The sequence below is a fragment of the Cynocephalus volans genome, chromosome 9 (genome assembly GCF_027409185.1).
Source record: "Cynocephalus volans isolate mCynVol1 chromosome 9, mCynVol1.pri, whole genome shotgun sequence".
Taxonomy (NCBI): domain Eukaryota; kingdom Metazoa; phylum Chordata; class Mammalia; order Dermoptera; family Cynocephalidae; genus Cynocephalus; species Cynocephalus volans.
In genome coordinates, this window is record NC_084468.1 from 36253853 (window position 1) to 36274432 (window position 20580).

At 43.6% G+C, this 20580-nt stretch overlaps 1 protein-coding gene across 11 annotated transcripts in view; it reads right to left on the bottom strand.

Annotated features, from left to right (window-relative positions):
* Positions 1-989: 989 nt before the first annotated feature.
* APBB2 (amyloid beta precursor protein binding family B member 2) overlaps positions 990-20580 on the bottom strand; it is a 357658-nt gene continuing 338067 nt past the window's right edge. For 9 of the 11 annotated variants that reach the window (XM_063107683.1, XM_063107679.1, XM_063107684.1 and 6 more), the window contains 6 exons: positions 14772-14886; positions 13267-13354; positions 12467-12550; positions 10501-10616; positions 8628-8807; positions 990-5065 (listed from right to left, as the gene is read on the bottom strand). In XM_063107683.1, the coding sequence (XP_062963753.1) occupies positions 4898-5065; positions 8628-8807; positions 10501-10616; positions 12467-12550; positions 13267-13354; positions 14772-14886 (751 nt within the window). In that variant the 3' untranslated portion in view covers positions 990-4897. The remainder of the gene's footprint in view (positions 5066-8627; positions 8808-10500; positions 10617-12466; positions 12551-13266; positions 13355-14771; positions 14887-20580) is intronic. The other 2 variants (XM_063107686.1, XM_063107685.1) reach the window with 1 other exon arrangement.

The window sequence follows — 20580 nt, forward strand, 5'->3', positions numbered from 1 at the left end:
CATGTGACTCGTGTCACAACTTGTAGCCACTTATTTTCCGTATCTCCTAACACGCATATTGGCACCAAATTATTTTTCTCTTTAGAATTATATGGAGATTCTGAATTAAACGATTCATTAATTAAGCCTGCAGTTTTCTTCTTTGAAAATCTTCTAAGAAGGACAGGATCGATTATTCAAATACTTCAGTAGAGTGAAAAGGGAAAAATACTTTGGAAAAAAGCAATATGAGATAATTCTAGTGAATTCTATTGATTACACTGACATTTTTTGTTTGGTATTTTGCTTTCTACAACTTAGAGAAAAGTGCTGCAAAAATCTAAATTAATGAAATTACTGGTATTCAGATACTCCAGTAACAAATTCAGATTTTTATCTGAAATTATTTACCACTATACAATATCCAAAACCAAAATGAGATTTTGTTCCTTGAGATTTACCGAGTAAATAACGGTAGAAGAGATAAACTGCTGGAAAGTGCCAAGATGAACAAAAAGTGGGTACTTTAAATTCTATTTATCTTCTTCCATATGTCTAACAGTGAATTTAAACTGATTCACCTGATTTTTCTAGTTACCTTTCATTTTGGATTTTAGTGCCTGCATCTCTCTCTCCTTCATTTTTTGAAGACAGGTTCTTAAAGGAAATGAAAGATAGACTTCTCTGTGCTGAAATCTTAACCCTAGAAAGACTGCTCACCAAAGACTCAAGTTGGTGACTCAGTAAGCTTCTGTGTCCAGAATGCCAACTGATCACGAAATAAGTAAGGACAGGCTAATTACTCAAAATTTAAAGTTACTTTCTAGTTCTTACCAGGAGGAGATACGCAGTAACTAACCAAAGCAGAGTCTCACATTATTAAAATGATTTCTAAAAAGTTTAATTTGAGGTAATAACTTAAAAATAAAGTGATGAGTGTAGAGACACTAAATTTATATAATTCTATTCCTCGTATATACGACTGAGATGTCAGATAAACAAGCCACACATTTTATGCAGCTAAATTTATTCTCACAACATATTACATTTAAATGTGTAAAAGTGGTCAACAGCAAAAGGGGCGAAAAGGAAAACAAAGTGTTCTTCCAGGGTAAACAGGCTGCTCTGGGTGCCAGGGAATGCTCTCACTGACACAGCGTGAGCGAGTATCTTTGCCCTGAAGCAGAAATAAATTAAACTTCATTTTACTGGCTGTATAACACATTCTAGACATGTATTAGGTTAAGCTGGGCAAACTGGACAGCTAATGATTTTATTAAATTGTGCTAATATCAGTTAGGGAAGTGTTTTTCATGTTGTTGATGAAATCTTGAGTTTGCACTGCAATGCGTAAGAGATGAGTGCGCCATACAAGAAAAGGAGGAACCTTCGGGGTTTAGTCAATGGCCTTGTGTGGAGTAGTCTTACAAGCGTCCATCTTAAAATCAAAGTGGATTTAAAAAAGGTAGCAATGCCAACAGTTTATTACCAAGAACTTATTTTAATGGAAATGGGTCTAAAATCCCTTCATGCAATAAAGACAAACAAAAACCAATGGTCCTAATTAGCTACGGGTGCTCTTACATCCAGGTGGAAACGAAGGGCATGTAGACATATATATCTTGGATGAAATCACATGTGTTGTGAAGGATATAAAAACGAAGCACCGAGCAGTGCTTTAGTTTGCAAAGTAAAGTGTTTAGCCACAGGCGTGTTGGCTGTTCCCCTTGAGGCCGCCAGGGAGCACATACATGAGGTGGCAAGTCTGCGTCTATCTAGCTGCTTTTAAAAAATAAAAGGAACTTCAAGCATTTTGCCTTTTCTTCTACATATTCCAATAGAAATGTGACTAAAAATCATTACAAAATCACCTTTTAGGCAATGTATAGTTCACTGAGATTACTTAGACATGGATACATTGTGAGATAATATCCAGTAAAGATAATACATTAACACAATAATGCAGTATATTTCAGTAAAAATAGAATAAATAAAATAAAAATATCTTAAGCTGTATTTAACAAGTTAATTAAAAAAATGATGACATACAAGGCATAGTGAACACGGCTGCCTGTTTACCGAATCACAGATATAAAGAATGCATAGATAACTTAAGGGTCGCTAAGATATCAGGTAAAACATTGGCATCCTTTCACAGACAAATATACACAAACTTTCATACATACTTTTTGGCCATGGCAGAAAGTGTCTGAACATACTGTTTAACATAATCTTTACAAAATTATTTGCATTTCGTATGCAAAGCTATTTTCAAAACAAAATATCTGTAGTAAAGTTTTCAATATGTAAAGGCTATCATTCATCTTAATGCAGCCTATAATTGCATATATAAATCAGTTTGCTACTTAAAGCTAGCTCAGTATTCTTGATCCTGAAAACAAACAGATATATGCCTTAAAAAATGAACGGGGGTTCTGGTGGAGATTTGCAGTATAAAAGTGGATTTACCTGTTTAGAATTTTGAAGTTTATCATACTAAAACATTTTCACGGTGGAGATCAAGATGAAAGATCATCATAACTGAGTTCTGAACAGCTTTTCTAAGGGCACAGTAAGGATTTTCTTAATGGAATAATTTCTTATGATGGCACTGGTTACTTCAGATAGTACGTAAGTTGGTTAGAAGTACAACACATTTCTACAGAAGCATCATTTTTGTCATAACATCAGGATGCTAGCAAACAATTCCAGCCCCGTGAATTCTGAGAGGGAACGGCAGGTAGGAAGCCACCTCCTCATTCCATCTGGTTCTCTGGTGGCCAAGTACCACGAGTTAGGAGTATGTCTACCACAAGTAACACCACTTCTGGAAAATCTCACAGATTGAGCAGGCTGCACTGAATGCAGAATCCCGTCCTTTACAACACACTTGAGGCACACTCCAGGAAAACAGTCCTGGACTTGGAGAGGGCAATAGTTTTATAATTAACACCACGGCATAAGTAATTTGGACGTATTTCCCTACTTACACAGGGAATTCTAAGATTACCTGACAGTATCTCCATACCTGCTCTTCTTTGTATACACCCAGAGTCATTTTGGAAAAGCTCTTCCTGATGTGGAGGCAGCAAAACATGGTAAGAAGTAGGAGTTGGGAGACACGGGTCCTAGATATGGGTCCTGGTTCTCTCTTGACCTTTGGTGAGAGCTTAGGCCTGTTGGTTTAGCCTCTTAGTACTTCATATTTTTATTTCACAAGTGTGTTTGGTACCTTCTCTACCTTATAAGGCTCAGATGTGACAAGAATGTGGAAACAAGTACACAGCAGTGTATAAACATAAAGCATAATTTTTATAACTGGATGTTGTAAACGTTAATTTTGACATTAAAAAGTAAACAAGACTGATATTGAGACTGAACTCCTTAGCAACTTCCTTTTAAAACGACAATGTCAACAAGAGTCTAAATTTGTGTATGTTTATAGGTAACTTTCTTATCTACGGAAAGAAGAAACGCTATTTGGGGAAACTTGTTAGACAGTCCATTACTCCTATGTGTATTTTGCTCTGACATGAAAATTTTTAAATCTTGAAAATAAAATGGAAAAAAATGAAATTTAAAATATATCTAGTTGAGTCCAAAAAATTGTAATATTAAATACATGAATTCAAGAAAAGTTCAACTTAATGTAATTTGTTGCCATGGACAATACATGATGGACAGACAGCTTTCTGGGCAAAAAGCATTAGAGTGAGATTGAGCTAGATGCAGAATTCTAGGATGTGGACTAACAAAATAACGCATTGGTAGAGATATAAAATAATCACGTATGATAGAAATATAAATTACATTTGCTCAACTTCAAATTGCAAATTGGCTAATTATCAAACTAAGGATGAAAGGCTTATGAGGAATATTTCATTTTAAAGTTTATGTAGAGAATGGCCATAGTGAACTATAATTCTCTAGATGCATTGTACAATATAAGGCAGAAGTTTGAAATATGTCCCACCCCAAATGCATTATGATTTTGTCAATCTCTTTTTAAAAATAATCAGTTTTAAAGCCATCTGAAAAGGCTATTTTTTGTTCAATTTTAATTCCTCAAATTTAGTTTTTCATCAATTTTGAAATTTTACTTTTTTCCAACATCCCACAAACAGCTGTAGACATGAAATGGTGTCCATGTGTCAAAGAGCTCATCAAGGAAAGCTGCCAGTTGGTTTCTATTCTGATGCCAACAGCCAATTTTGTCAACGAATAGGTTCAATTTTATGTAAAACTGAAACAAAAACTCATCATCCTATTTTTATAGCAATTCAAGGGTATCTGCTATACAGTGTCTACTCCAATGTTGAAAATAGGGCAAAGTGCTGTAGGACTTAAAGGTTGCTTGTGACAGATCCAGTCAAGAAGACAATGAAACTAACTCAGGCATCATTCACTCCAAGGACGCAGCATTAGTCACTAGGAGGCGTGTGGCCGCATTCTTCTGTGTGTGTGTGTGGGTGGGTGTGGGTGGGTGGGTGTGTGTGTGTGTGTGTGTGTGTGTGGGTGTGTGTGTGTGTGTGTGTGTGTGTGTGGGTGTGTGTGGGTGTGTGTGTGTCCGCATTCTTCTGTGTGTGTGTGTGTGGCCGCATTCTTCTCTGTGTGTGTGTGTGTGCGCGCGCGCGTGCGTGAAGTTAAGTAATGTTCACGATATTTACAATAAGAAAAGGACCTTCCACTGCTCATGATGTAACTTACTGATAGCAAAACAAATTATTCATGCTTCTTTTCATATCACATGATGGTGGCAAGACGCGAGAACATGCTTGTCTAACACTGTTTGCTTACGGATAAATCCTCTGAAGACAAAGCATCGGCAACTGAACGGAAGGCCAGGTATCAGTTCATTTTCTTTAGTGTAGCTATTCAGTCTTCGGGTAAGTATTACACAATCCTTTCACATGTGCAGCTACGGCGTTTCTGTGACAGGGCGTTTCTGTTTCAAAGTGTCAATGAGGGATAAGACCCCTCGTTTTACATTGGTTGTGACTCTTCTGGTCATTGAGTCTGCTGGCGGAGGAGGTGGTCGAACTTTCTGTGAAGGTGGCCTGGCCACCAAGCACTTCTGATATCGCAACTGAAATAAAACAAAAAATGCTTAAAGGTAATAATGCATTATTTTTTTCTTGTTAATATGACTCTTAATTCATGACCAATACATTGACTCCCAAAAGTTAACCTAGCTCCTAAACATAAATCCAAGAGTTTACTTTTTTCTTCATGTGGGTGTGTTAAATTCTCCTAAAAGATCATTAGACTCAACAAAGTTGTTTTGGTTTTTGCCGTCCTTTCCTTCTATCCATTTCCACCCTCTACTTATTCTCTATATATTGATATGCTGACTTCATGGTCAAAGAGCTAATGAAAACAAAAAGGACTGGGAGAGAGAGAGTTAATTAAAGTTTTCATCAGAGACATGTACATCCAGGAGAGTGCTCAGGGCTCACTGAGAGGCAGCAGGCAGAAAGGACACAGGTACTGAAGCTCTGTCACTTGTGAACATATGACCCCTGGCCAGTTACTAAGTGTCTCCGAGCCGCAGTTTCAACTGTCAAATGGCTGAAGAATTGGTACCTATACGAGGGTGCTATGATTAAATCAGAAATACTTGTAAAATGCCAAAAAACAGGCCTAAGCAATGCAGAAGGCATTTATTTATAAATGTTTGTTCCCTTCCCCATTTCTTGCCTTAATAAAACAGGATGATGTATTAAGATTTCAGGCTAAGTTTTATATACAAGTCTAAATCCTAATGATTAAAAAAGAAACTGATTACCTTTGGCAATAGGCACAATTTCTTTCAGAAATATAACAACATAGTCCACCTGCTTTCCTATTAATAGGAAGATACGTATTTCTCCAAAATTAGATACAAAGATTAAAATTTATCCCCCAATTTTTTCTAATCCAAGCACTTTAAAATAATTCATGGATGATTTTAAAAAATCAACTTTAATATGTTCCTTAGTATAGTCATGAAACAGGCTGATGTCTCCCTAAAAAGCATAAAATATCTACAGCAAGACACGGGGGAAGGATATGTCACAATGTTCTATCATACCCTGTAGGCGGCAAAACTAGCCCTTTTCAACTTAATCATACAGAAAATGATGATGTATTCCACGTCTTTCCTGTGTAAGGCATCTTGCTAGGTCTGCATCATAACCCAAACGACGCACATCTAAAGCACGGATTTATTATCAACGGGCAGGTATGGCGACATGGGCCACTGGACCTAGAATTTCAAACCGTAGTTATGTACATCCAGCAGGAATCAAAAATGCACCAATCTGATGACTGTGATGAAGTGTCCCTCTTTGCCCTATTCTGAATTTCACCAAAATATCTTCAGTTGGGCCTAATAACACACAGCTGTAAAATACGCCTAAAAGTTGAGTAGATTCAAAAGAACGTGTTAATGCCACAGACAGTTCAGATGATACAAATTCACACACAGATATTTCAGATGGAGAATCATGCAGATTTGAATCAAGAAGAAAACCACTGAGTTTGAAAAGCTAGACTCGGGGCTGGGGGGAGTGGTGCTGAAGGTTCTGGTTTTATCATTACGCCTCACACCGGGTCGGCTGTGTTACTTCAAGTGGTTGCACTAATACAATTAAAATAGGAAACAAATGAGTAAAAGTTGTTTCCAAGAGGGAACATGAGTTTAAGAATCAGAAAAAATACTGTAGCCACAATGATAAAGCTAATTTTTGTCATTAGCATTAAAATGTATAATTAAGGCTGAAAGCCATTCATTTTATGACTCAAACCATCTGTTATGATCAATTTCAATTTCATAAATAGTTTTGCTTGACTGAAACTTCCCACTTTCTGTTTCTTCACGAAGCCCCATCACCCCATCTTAATTCCCTATGCCTGGTTAGTAGGTTCACTTGGACACCTTTACTCCCAGGGTCCCCTCTACCCCAGCCCTGCTCCTTTTCGATGAGTCTGAGTTAGAACCCCGGCTCCACGGCACTGGAGGGAAAGTACTCCACTAACGAAGGGCTGTGTCAGGTGATGAGAGTACCAGGTCTTTCCTCCCTTCTCCTTCCTTCCCGTTCCATTTCAAAGGTGTCATTTAGGAGAAAAATCAACTGGCTCTCTTTTCCTGTTCGCTACCTTTGCCACCTGCCCTCCCACCCCATCCTTTTCCTTCACTGTTAACTAAGCAATGCACTGTATGTGGAAACAACTCGCTCAGCTTCCTTCCCCGAGCCCACCTATTCCTGGTTCTTAACACTTTCTGACCTGTCTCAAATGAAAAGGTGTAGCAACCACTGCAGAGGCTAAGGCCTCCCCTAGGTTCTTAATCTACCACCACTTTCTGTGAAGACCTCGCCACAGCTACATGTATAACCTCCCAATTACTTCTGAATTCAGTGCAGTCTCATACTTTTACTTACAGCACTTTCTACCAGAGCGGAATTTTGGTGTCTCCCCACTACAGCTGTGCTCCATAAGGCAAGGTCATATTTCAGTCATGCTCGAACTGCCCAAAGTGTAGCCCATAAACGCTGGATTCAATTAAACAAAGCACAGGGGCTTCCAGCGCAGCACCTGTCATCCCCAAGCCAGGCAGTTCTCTATGTCACCCTCTGCTCCTCTGTTCCTGTTTATGCCCACGGCCACTCTCCTGTTCAGACCCTCCTCATCTGTCATCTGCCTGCTTCACTGGCCTCCCGGCTCATCTCTCCTCCACTTTGTTGTCTTTCCTTATCCTTTTGCAGGAGTACTCTTTGAAAACCTAAATATGATCAATTCACTCCCATTTAACAATCTTTGCTGAAGAGAATCAACTTTGGCATGACATCACAGGCCCTTCACGATACGGATATCGCCTCCTTCCACTGGGTTCCAGCAACCCAACCAGCTGTTGCTAGAATACACCATGCACTTCAGGCCCGGTGCCTACATTCAGACCGTTCCATCATTTTCACTAGAGCCTTTTCAGTGCCTGGCATAACAGATACTCAAAGGATATCTGCTCACTGAATGACAAGGTATCAAATCATATATGTGGTGAAAAGAGCCCTGGCTTTGTTGCTTGGCAGACGTAGGGTTGAACCCAGGCTCTGTCACTCACCAACTCTGTGTCCTGGGCCTGCTCTTTAACTTCTCCAAGCCTCTGTTTTCTCATAAATAAAACAGAACTAACGACTACCTAACAGAGTTGTATAAGGGTTGAGTTAATAGATATAAAGTAAATAAAATATATAAGAACAATGCACTTAACCAACTCTTTAAAAAGAAATGTACTGAATGATTTTTACTTCAAAGTACTGAGCTGAATCCAAACAGTACCAACTCATGCACGACCAACATTTCCTGATCACATACTGAAATTAATTTGGGATCAAGAATTGATAATCCTCAAATCTGCAGTTTTGCAGCTCATCCTTTTTAAATGTCACTGGAGTCTCTACAGAATCTGGCTCTATCTGGCCCTGCTTCTTTCAGGAGTCCTGGCCTTTTGAGATGCGATCTGCTTATCATAAGTGATTGTGATAAGCAACAAAGCACTACCTTAGAGACTGGATTTTTTTTCTTTTCAATGAGTAATTCTCTTGTTTGTGGCACATATGCAAAAGCACAGGCGGGAGGGTTGAGCACAGCTGTAAGGGATTACTCACCATGCAGGCGGCCTGCACTGCCTCGGACACGTTCCCGGCGTTAGGCTCGCACCAGAAAACGTGGCACTCAAAGTGCTGGTTCCCAGTGTCCATGATGAAGGCAAATGTGTGGACATCCTTCCCGACACCCATAAAGGACAGGAATCGCACACGACACTCCACTAAGATTTCCTCTTCATCCTGCAAGAGACACTGCTCAGCGGCCTGCTCTCCCTGTGAAGCTGGGCAATAGTTACGAACATTTTCAGATCTTAAATCACAGAATCAAGCTTAGAGTGACAGCATATAGAAACTGGTGTTAAAAAAATATAGCTAGACTGAATTCAGGAAGGACTTGTGTTTTCCTAGAAAGGCAAAACCTTGGCTGAATGTCTGCAGAGGCCATCACTGCTGTGGGGATGTCATTCTGGCACTTCACACTACTCTGAACCACACCGCTGTCACGGTATGTGATGCGCATTCAGTTCCCCGTCCATTACAAAATGAGTCTGTGAATTCACCACGGGGAGGAACAATGCCATATGTATATGGCTCTTACATCTCGCCCAACACAGGACACCCAGTGTCTCAAAACCTATCTGCCAAGGTGAACCCCCAGAGCACCAGGAAAAAAGGATTCAGGGTGTCTGTCTTCATCCAGTTCCTTTTACTCAAGCTACACAGCACGCCGAATCACATTTCTATCTAACACCATGTAAAACAAAGAGTCGCCAAATCAACAAAAAGTTGTCAAATCTTTTTTTTTTCTTTTTTGCAAACTAGTGTCCATATGAGGTGGTGTAAAGAAATGTCCGGAATTCATGCTGATGGCTAGTAACACCACATCCCCTGCAACAGCCATGCGCAACTTCTGAATTGGTAAGCACAGAACACTGACTTGTGGATCAGTAACATCTCACCTTATTAAATATTCACTCAGGCACCATGGCAGTGTTTAATAAGCAAGCCACGCTAGTCTGAGAGGTCAAGAAGTCTTCTTGGGAGAAATGATGTTGAGGGTGACAGCTGGGAAAGGGCTGGGTAGGCAAAGAGGTGGAGCCCGGGAGGAGCAGCACTTGTAGAGATGCTGAGACAGGGAAGGGCACGACGTGCTTAAAGAACTGAAGGACGTCCAGCACGGCAGGCTGGAGAGCCAGGCAGGTAGGCGGGCTTCCTACTCCTCTTTAGAGGTGAACTGGGCTTGAAGGTGGCCACTGCTGGACAGAAACAAGAGCAGGCCAAGGACTCGGGCTCTTTCCATGTCAGGTGCTTCACAGAGGCAGAATAGAAAAGTGGTAAAGGATCTGGAGCCAGACTGCATGGATTCAAATCCTGCTCCAGCTACTTCCAATCATGTGACATTGGGCAAGTTACATAATGTCTGTGCTTTAACCACAAAACTGGGATAATCTGGGTTGAGGCTAATGCTGGCCCCTCTCAACATGACTAATGGCCCCTTCTACTACTGACAAAACAAACCACAGGACCTTCCCTAATAGAAACATCTTCTACACCCTAATACTAGACAACACAGCCCGGTCAACACTGGAGCCCTGAGAGTGACTGGTGAGAAAACTAAAACCCATTAGTGAGCTACTGCTAGTGTCACACCATCACCCCTAGCAAATGATGACAATCTCTGAGGATTATGAGGAAGACAATCAGGGACAACAGAGTAGAAGTTTCTAAGTTCAGATAAAATCAGAGGAATGCACAGATTTAGACCCAGACAAAGGGCAAAATCTTCTTTTAAATGTGTGCCATTTTAATCACAAGTAAGCACAACTCCCAAGAGGTCAAGCCTTGGGTATGTTTCTAAGTTTCATGAAGACTGTTGTATTCAAAATGTAACTGTAACCTAGATAGGCCAACATCAGCTACGATTCCTTCTCACCTTTTCACTGATGACAGTCACAGTCGCATCGGCTACATTCATGTTCACTGACAGCCAATCCTCCTTGCTGGATGAGGTTATAAGACTTTCTATGGCACTGTTCAGGGTGTCCATTCCTGTGGATGAAAAGGATAACTGAAAAAGTCCTAAAGCTATTTATCACTCTCAAATGTGGGCCCAAATCACACAGTAACAGCTACACCCAGACTGGTCTTTTCTTGTAGCCGCAGAAGACAAGACACTCCATTCTTATTTTTGAGCAAAAGAAAAGAAACACCAGCTTTTCCAACAGAAAGGGTCACGAGGGCTGAGCCTGTGGCGCACTCGGTAGCGTGCTGCGCTAGCAGCGCGGCGACGCTCCCGCCGCGGGTTCGGATCCTATATAGGAATGACCGGTGCACTCCCTGGCTGAGCGCCGGTCACGGAAAAAAAAAAAAAAAAAAAAAAAAAAAGAAAGGGTCACGAGAACCTCCAGAGGTTTAGGGTAGGATGTCCTGTCTAATCAGACCATGGCACTCTCATCTCTCTCTCCCTCTCTCTCCAGAGATTCCCTAGCCCCGAGGGTACAAATGGTATTCAAGGAAATGCTATGTTTTTATAAGAAGGGAGCCTTGGGATAGCGGACCCAACAGGAGCCAGCATCTGCCAAAAGACCCTGCTCTTCCTTCATCTTCCTCTGTATCTAGGTAGGCCAGGTTTGGAGGGCACCTTTGCATGAGAAGGATGTGCTATTCAATGTGGCCCTTTTGCTGGGTATCACCACAGTCTTTTCTCGGCGGGTGGAGGTGAGAGTAACTTTATTAATATGTAATTCACATACAACTCACTATTTACAGTGTATAATTTAGTGGGTTTCAGTACATTCACAGAATGAAACCATCACTATAATCAATTTTAGAACATTTTCATCACCCCCAAAAGAAACCTTGTACCTTTTAGGAGTCACCCTCCTTTATCCTCCATCCCCCTAGTTCCAGGCAACCACTTACCTACTTTCTGTCTCTACAGGTTTGCTTATTCTGAACATTTCATATAAATGGAATCACACAGTCTTTTGTGACTGACTTCTTTCACTTAGCATAATGTTTTCAAGGTTCACCCATGCTGCAGCATATCTCAGTACTTCATTCCTTTTTATTGCCAAATGAAATTCCATTACACGGAAGTACCACATTTTATTTATCCATTTGTCAGTTGATGGACATTTGGGTTGCTTCCACTTTTTGACTATTATGAATAATGCTGCTGTGAACATCTGTGTACAAGTGTTTGTGAAGACAGATGCTTTCATTTCTCTTGGGTATATGCCTAGGAGAATTGCTGGGTCAAAGGTTGCTACGTTTAACCTTTTAAAGACCTGCCTGTGTTCCAAAGCAGCTGCACCATTTCAAATTCCCAGCAGTGCATGAAGTTCTGATTTCCCCACTACCTTTTCTAGCCCAGGTAAAGGCTATATCTCCCAACCTCCTTTCAGCTTGCTGTGGTCAAGCAACTAAGTTCTGACACTAGGATGTGACGTGAATGCTGTGTATGCCACTTCTGGGTCATACCTTAAAGGGAAAGCATGAGGGCTCCCTCGGCCCTTTTTCCCTGCCTCTGGTTGACAAGAACTGAAGCAGGTGCTCTGGCCCCCGAGATGGAAGCCCCACCTGAGAACGGCAGAACCCTTCCATCGCCCTGGATTGCACATCTCTGGACTCTTGGGGAAATGAGAAATACATGTCTGTCTTGTCAAAGTCCCTGAATTTTAGAGATCACTTATCAAAGCAGTTTAGTCTGTCCTTTATTGCTGATTTGAATAGGACTGTATATGTGCTCTGGCTAGTGACAGTGTGAGGGTTTGATTCAAGACAAGGCAGGGAATAAAACAGTAGATCACTTCTTGTGTAGGTGGGGTGGGGGGTGGGGTCTTCCCATGAGCTCCCAGACACTTGCAAAGTGGAAAGACAATAAATGTTCTACATACCGACTGGCTTGTCTACAGGTAACATGCCCAAGTACTGCACATGGAACTTCTGGACCAGCTCAGTCTTTGGTGTTGGAAAATCTACTATAGAAAACAACAGCAACACGTCTTTCTCAGTGGTTCCAACATACATGTAAAAAACAGCCATCACTCTGTGCCATCTAGAAAGCTCAGAACACCACCTGTTGTAATATCCTATGTCTCTGGACATAAATATAGCTATTGTTCTACAGTGTAAGAACAGCATTTCTTACTCCAGATATTGGGGCCCTGTCAGTCAAAATCCTATTTAACTTTCATTTCAAGGTAGGAAAGCATTGGAAAGCAGGCACTGGAATCTATGTGTAAAAGCTGCTACTGTCACTTTGATGTGTGCTGAGTAACAGCTTTTGATGTCCTCTTTGTTAGGTGTGGCTGATGCCCAGAGAAAATTTAATTATAAAGGGCACAATCAGAGACACAGGAAAAATAACTAGAGAATCCCCTAAAATAACCATTCACATATTTTAAAACCAGCCAGTCCTTACCCTGGTCTATACATGAGTTATAAAACTACCAAAGACAATATTCTTTAACCTTGTCTAGTAAGAAGAAAACTCATCCTGGCCCTCTGTACTCATCTTTGTTGACACAAAATCAACTTGGTGCGACTGTAGGACCCACAGTGCATGCTCAACATGTTTGTTGAGTCAAACATGCTTTCCAAGGAAACCAGAAACAGCAGAGAACCATCTGAGACCTTCGCTTCTTGACTGGGACAGATAGCGCCATAATGAAGAGAGGAGATGCTGCCAACCTACCTTGTAAAGGAACGTCGAGGCTCACGTTGGTCCTTTCCTGTAAGGAACTACAGGCCAGAGCTTTGGCATTCTTCCGTTCGGCCATAATCTAAAGAGAGCAAACACAACTTTGGTTCGTGGCTATAGGCCCCAAGGTCTTCAGCTATTCCAGCCAGTAAAGTTTCTGAGTTGATGTCACTTCCAAGGTGAATTAGCTTTAGTCACTGCCTGGTTTCCCACTCCCATACCTCTGGGCTACACATTTTGTTTGAGAATTTTGCTCATTTTCTCTGGGGATAGGAGGTGAACCACTATTCCAGGTCACTTTTGGAATACTGTGTTCATTTGGAGAAACCAACCAGTGTGTGCCCAGAAGAGGACGATTAGGAGCCTGGTATAGCCATGTGACCCTAAAGTGGCTACAGAGATGGGGGCGGGGGATTTGGAAAGCAAGGAGGTCGGGAACAAGAAGACTCAATGACAGATGCTCGTCCAGTGCCTCTAAAACATGGCAGGCACACAGCAAGGCTTCAATTGTCTAAAGGGCCGGCCAGCAAAGAGACCACAGCAGGAACCTCTCTCAGCTGCTGCACCTTACAGATCTCAAGCAAGTACATGGAAGTTCTAGGGAGGAAGATTTCAGGTCAACATAAGAAGGAACTCTGTTATAGCCAGAGCTGCTCAAAAATAGAAGAGTTTCCTGAAAAGAAAGAGACCCCATCAATGGAAATCCATGGCAGTGCTGGGCAGAGGGCAGGGGTGTCTGTATGGAGAATGCTGTGCTGGATGGAGGCAGCAAGGCTGGGCTGGCGATGCCAGACTGTCCGTTCTTGTTCTGAGGCTCTGTCACTCTGGTTAAGGAAGTGGGACCCTTATCAGTATGAGACGGTGACTGCAGCCCTGCCTCCCAGCTGGCCAGCACACTTCCACAAGCCGTGGTGTGTCATCATGAAGTCAGTGTGTTCACGGCCATCCCCATCTCCCTGCACTTGCAGACACTCCAGATGGTTCCTTACCTCCCTCCCTTTCCTCCGGTCCTCTTTTCCACAGGCATTCACTCTCAGATCAGGTGGCCCTGCGCTGGGACATCTGTCCTGACCCCCTTTCCCTTTCGCAGGGGTGTACACATTTCCATTGCTGCACCTGCCATTGTTTTCCTCACCTGGTTATACACGCATGTGTGCACACACACACACGAGGGTACTTCAAAAAGTTCTGGAAAAGAGAATTAAAAGACAATATACACCTTTCCATGAACTTTTTGAAGTACCCTTGTAAATATACATACACATCCTCAGACTGGGACAGACTAAAGCTCTCCTCTCTTTGTAGACTGCATGCCTCGCAGAGCCCCGCTGTCTGCAGCAAGAGCACTTTAATGATGCTGGCGGAACAACCGATCTGCCTGCTTCTCCCTGAGCTGGAAGAGCAGGTTCAGTGAGTCCCCTCTCCTGCCCCTCCACATCCTTTTATCTGCTCAAGCAGTGAGAAAAGAGAGGTACACCACTGTGCCTGACCCACCTTACCTTGGAACAGATTTCGTGGAGACTTGTGGCGATGGCTTTTGCTGGTGTGTCACATCGAAATACATGACATTTCAAAATTCTTGTATCTTTGTCTCTTGCTACATAAGCAAAATCCCTGTGCAAACAAAATTTACCAGGACATTAGAAAAAAGAATCTTTTACCAACACGCACTCTAGTTATGAATGTTAACTGAGCTAGCGCAGTGTGTCAGTGAACAGTGTATGCAATGATCGAAAAAAAATTAAATTTCAACAGCTACCTAAAATAGAGCAGTTTTATGCATATTATAAAAAATAACTACAATGTTCTCCAAATCTGGTCTGTTCAACTCTTGGAATCACTAACAACTCTTAATGAAAACCAAATTTTAAAGGACCCTTCTATCTAGTGTAATAAATAAGACTGTTTTGAAACAGAGAACAGGCTTGAGAAGAGCATGAATTGCATGAGTGACACGAGGCAAATGCAGTGGCGTAGCAGAAGGGAAACAACAGGATCTTATGTGTCAACACAAGTGCACACAATGGGCCAGCCCCGCAGCTGCCTGAGGAAGCTGATGGTCAATCGCAGGGGATGCTGCAACACAGAGACCCCATGGCCTGGACTCCGATCAGGGGAGTTTGGTTCTGTTCAACACTCCACACACTCCAGACCTCAGGGTGACATGGCAGTATCACATGACATATTGTTAGCACAGACACTGAGGGGTGCATGCAGCTGATGCTGGGTTTTAGCATTTGTTTTACTGATAAAAAGGGTATCAACTGTAACATTACTTGGCTTCAAGAAAGAACCATGCGACACTACATTTCTCACTGTTATTATTGGAGGCCAGTGGCTCAAAGATGGAAGTGTTTATGAAAAATAAATGCCCAGCTTTTCCCATCTGGTAATGGATCACAATGATTTATTTGTGTACGATGCTAAGCCAGGATACCGTTATAGATATAACTACTGTTATATCTATATAGCAGTATATCTATACACTGCTAAGCCAGAATACTGCTATAGATATAACTACAGAAGGATTTATTTTTAAATTTATTTCTCTAAATGTAAGAACTGGCAGTCTTTTCATAGAATGTGACAGATCTTTCCCCAAGACAGCTTGGCTTCCTTGGGAAGGCACAGGGATCTACCACTGTGGGCCACTGGCCACCGTGAAGGTCTGGCCGGAAAAAAATGTGGGGCTCAGGGGGAGGGAGACTTGGTGAGACAGATGGGCTGGCCAGAAAGTCCACCCCACCCCTCTCCTGGCCACGCCAGGCAGCCCTGCAGTGGGGCTCCCTCAGCCGGGGCTCCAGGGCAGGGCCATCTTTACCTGGCAGCCCCATAGGCATGGGAATCTCAGCATGTCCACATCTGACCCTGACATCTGCCCTCCCCAGCCTGTCCCTGCTTCCTCATGTTGCACCTCAGCTATTGTCCTCCATGCTAGAACCAGACCCACCCCCACCCCCATACCCGGTCCCCACGTACAGCAAGAGCTCTCTGAAGTTCCCTAATGTCACTGTGGAAAGTTCAAAAAAACTTTGGATTTTAGAGCTCCAAAAAAGGTGGTCTCCATGTCTGCTCGTGGTGGTGTCTTCCCTTGTTGGTGACCACTGCTCACCCCGCTCTGTACAGAGCACACCCATCTACTCCGTGTGGCCCAGCTCCTTAGAGGCCGAAAGGCCCAGGACCTTGCTTGTGTCTAAATGCTTACAGTATTTAAATTCTGCACCACAAAGGACAAGAGCTTGCTATACCCTCTCTTTTGTAGTTACTGTGCAGGCCCCAACTGTGTCTGTCCGCTCTAGTAGACAGTAAGGGGCAGCCAAAAGGGCAAGGAGCCGGGATTCAGGCAACCTGGATTCGAGTCTCATTCCTGGTTCCACTTAACTATGCCACCTTGGGCATGGAACTGAACCACATCTTACGTGAGGGGGTTGAAAACCATGATGTCCCAGGTCCCTTTCTGGCTCTGACAGTCTCTGATGTAGGCTTCCATGATCCATCATCCTCTCCGTGACTAGTGGCGGGCCCACAAGTGTAACCAACAATACCAAGAATACCAAGGTTACCACCAGGGCGGATGGAACAAGTGCTGGTCAATAAGCAATGGATCATTCCTATCAAACGTTAGCTTTGTGCCCTCTGTTCTTTCACATGCAATTTAGGTGTAATTAAAAACAATTATTATTTTTGATTTTTTGGGGGGGAGTCGGCTAGCTGGCACAGGGATCAGTCCCTAGACCTTGACATTATCAGCACCATGTTCTAACCAACTAAGCTAACCAGCCAGCCCTCAACAATTATTTTTAATCTTCACTTTCTTCTGGCTCAGGGGAAGGTGAGTAATGACTTTCCCCTGGCTATGTGGAATCCACATCTTCCCAAAACAGTAACTCAGCAGCAACAGGCATTTTTTTTAGGGGGGGCGGAGGAGTCTCACAATTTATTATTATTATTTTTATAGCTTTTTCTTTTCCTGTTTCCTCCCAGGGACCAGGCTAACAGATTAGGGAGGCAGAAATCTGGCAGTCCATGACTGTGGACAAGTCTAGCAACAAACCCTCTGGAGGTTTCATCTGCTTCCCAGGAGAAGACAAGTTTTCTCCTCTCCTCACTGGGAGGTCAAGAGATTTGCATGTCTCCTATTTTATTCCTATGGAACAAACCCCAAGTCACCCTAAAATAGGTGAAAACCCCAAACATGGAGATCTGTAAGAGGCAGCGAGGCCTTTCTTCTGGACCCGGAGCACAGACAAGTTGAGTGACTTCCTCTGTGCACAATGAAATATAGGCCTGATCTAATCTCATTATTATTCAGAATGAAATCCAAACATCACTTAACTGGCTGTCTTAAAGGCTTGGCTTTTCAGCACCTGTCTTCTGAAAAAAGCTGCTGTGGTAGAAAGAATAATGATCCTCTCTCTTGTCCTCAAGATGTTCACGTCCTAATTCCTGGAATCTATGAACATGTTACCTCACACGGTGAAAGGGACTTTGCAGGTGTGATAAACCAAGGATCCTGAGATGGGGTGTTCTCCTGGATTATCTGGGTGGGCCCAACAAAACCACACGGGAAAGAAGGGGGCACTTTCCTTTTAAGTGATTGAAGAGGGGGAGGGGCCAAGAGCTGAGGAATACAGGCAGCCCTCGGAAGGTGGAAAAGGCAAGGAAATGGATTTTCTAGAAGGAACACAGCCCTGCCGACACTGTGATTTTAGCCTGTAAGACCCATTCTAGACTTCTGACCACCAAAACTGCAAGAGAATAAATGTGTTGCTTTACGCCATTCAGTTTGTGATGATTTGTTACAGCAGCAATAGCAAACTAATACAGCTGCCATTTGGCTTTATATTCTAGCTAAATTATGATATGATATTAAAGACTTATATTTTAAAAAATATTCAGTTCACTCCCACAAATACTTTATGAGCCACTATTATGTGCCAGGCACTAGAGATGTAAATGACGCTCAGAGAAAAGCTCCAGCCTAGGCCATTGTCTAAGGAGCTGTGTCTTTGACTGTAATAAGCACTTCATCAGGGTAAGAAGGGCAGTATGCAATTCAAAGGACATTTAAATGGGTGTGAGCAAAGGTACAGAAGCCCCCCCAGAGTGCTGGGAAGAATTCCCAGCGTCTGTGGCACTGTGGCAAGGGCTCTTGGTGTGGCTGCAGAGATGCTGTGCAGGAGCCCAGAATCACTTTGCACAGCACCTCGTGTCCTGCCAGGACTCTGGCCCTTACTGAGAGCCATCTGAGCTTTGTGATATTACATGTGATCCCATCTGACATGTGTTATAGAAAGTTCCTCCTGGTGGAACAAGTGGGCCAAGGGAAGGAGACTGCTGGGGACTACCGCCGGGATCCAGGTGAGGGAGCAAGGTGCAGGCTGTTAGCATCTGCGAGCATAGGGGAGAAGGGACAGATGGAACAGAGGTGCTGGCAGGACTGTAAGGCATGTAGATGAGGGGGAGAATCCAGAATAACTCTGAGGTCCCTGCTGGGACAACTAGGTGCCCTCATTACTGGGGCGGGGAGAGGGGAGGGACAGCAGGTTTGGGGAAGGAAGCTGATGAGCTCCAAGGCGGACAATGAAGTGTGAGACGCTTGAGGGGCACAGGTGCAAGCCCACTGAGCAGGTGGACGCCTGTCCTCTGCGCTTGGGTGGGCGAGAGGTCTGGGCGGGAGGCAGGGCTCTGGGAGTCAGCTGAAGCTGGAGATGAGAGCGTGCAGTGAGAAAAGGCAGACCTAGGCGGGCACCTGAGGGAGGCCGACACTGAAAGGCCTGGCTGAGGCAGAAGGACCAGTGGGAAGGTGGAGAGTGCTGAGAAGGGGGAAGGGAAGCCCAGGAGAGGCTGGTTCCAAAGACGTCAGAGAGAGGGCGGCTCAAGAAGGAGGCTGGAGAGGCTGCAGGCTGGGGCAGGCGGGACAGAGGGAGACGGACCCCAGGGAGGTCTGCGTGACTCTGCCTCCCGGGCCCTTTCCCTGGAGAAGGGAGTTGGGGCACCGGCTGTAGGAGCCTGAGGAGTACGGGAGTTAAAAGAATGGAGGTCATCCCTCTCTCCTTTTAAAAAAAGTGTGTGTGTGTGTGTGTGTACGTGTGCGTGTGTTTTTAAACTTCTTCTAAAACTTTTCAAACATACACCAAAGTAGAGAGGTCAGTAAATGAATTCCCAGGTCCCATCAACCAGCTTCCACAATGAGCAAAATGTTGCCAATCAGCTTTTCACATAGTCCCCCCCCCCCATCAGTGTTACAGTGCTAAAAGCCATAAGGGTCACACATAAGAGCAATTTAATATTTCCTAGAGATTTTCCTGTATTTTGGGAGAGACAAGTAATTGCTTTATGGTAAACACACTTCCACAGCCAGAGTACTCCCAATAGACTGTGCAAACCTAAACTGGCATGATCAGCCCACGGCCAAGCATGTGAACTTCAGAGGAAATAGCACTGGGTACCATGTGGCAGTCAGGCATGACCTACAGCTGGTTCTGACACTGCGTGGGGAACAGGGACTGGCGGGTCTGCAGCGGGACATCTTAGGAGGCTTCATATGGGGAACCCCTGATGGCTCTCTACACTCGCCTCTGAGCCGCTAGCAGCGCTCCTGGTTTCCACGGTGCTGAGAGTCCCATCTCAGGGAGATGGGCTTCCGTGCTGCCCCCAGGTGACCAGGGGCCTCACACAGCCTCGCATCCTTTAGGGCCCCACCACCTTGTCTATAAAACCACACAGTTGGTCTGAACGGTCTCCGAGGTCCAATTAGAACACAGCTCCTGTTTTTCCAATGCATTCTTCTAGATGTCTGTCTGTCTGAGACAGCAGCAAGAACCATCCCTGTCCTTGCTCCAGCTCCCGCCACGTACAATGCTGGACCAGGAGCTACCTGATAGGAGAAACAGTCCAGTTGTCTGCTCCCCACACACGGAGTCCAACTCTGTCTATTTCTTGCAGTCATGGGAATCATTGTTTTTCTTTTATAAACCGGGAAGAAAAAGGTACATAAGCTGTGGCTTCTTGTGTCTCTTCCTTAAAACTGTCACAGAGGCTAGTACTAGGAGCCACTACCTCTCGCCATTTATTTACTGAGCCCTTGTGCTTCCAGCTCTTTTTATTCCTGTCTTTTTTGCTGTTCTCCCCAGTAATTATTGCCCCGGGGGACCAGCCTTGAGTTCTGCCTGAGAAAAAGGTCAGTGCTAAGACATCTTATCTGACAGCCTCAAATTTCTAAATGGCGAAGAAAAAGGGCCAAAGACTGCTTTTTTTGTGTTTGTTTGGCAGCTGGCCAGTATGGGGATCTGAAACCTTGACCTT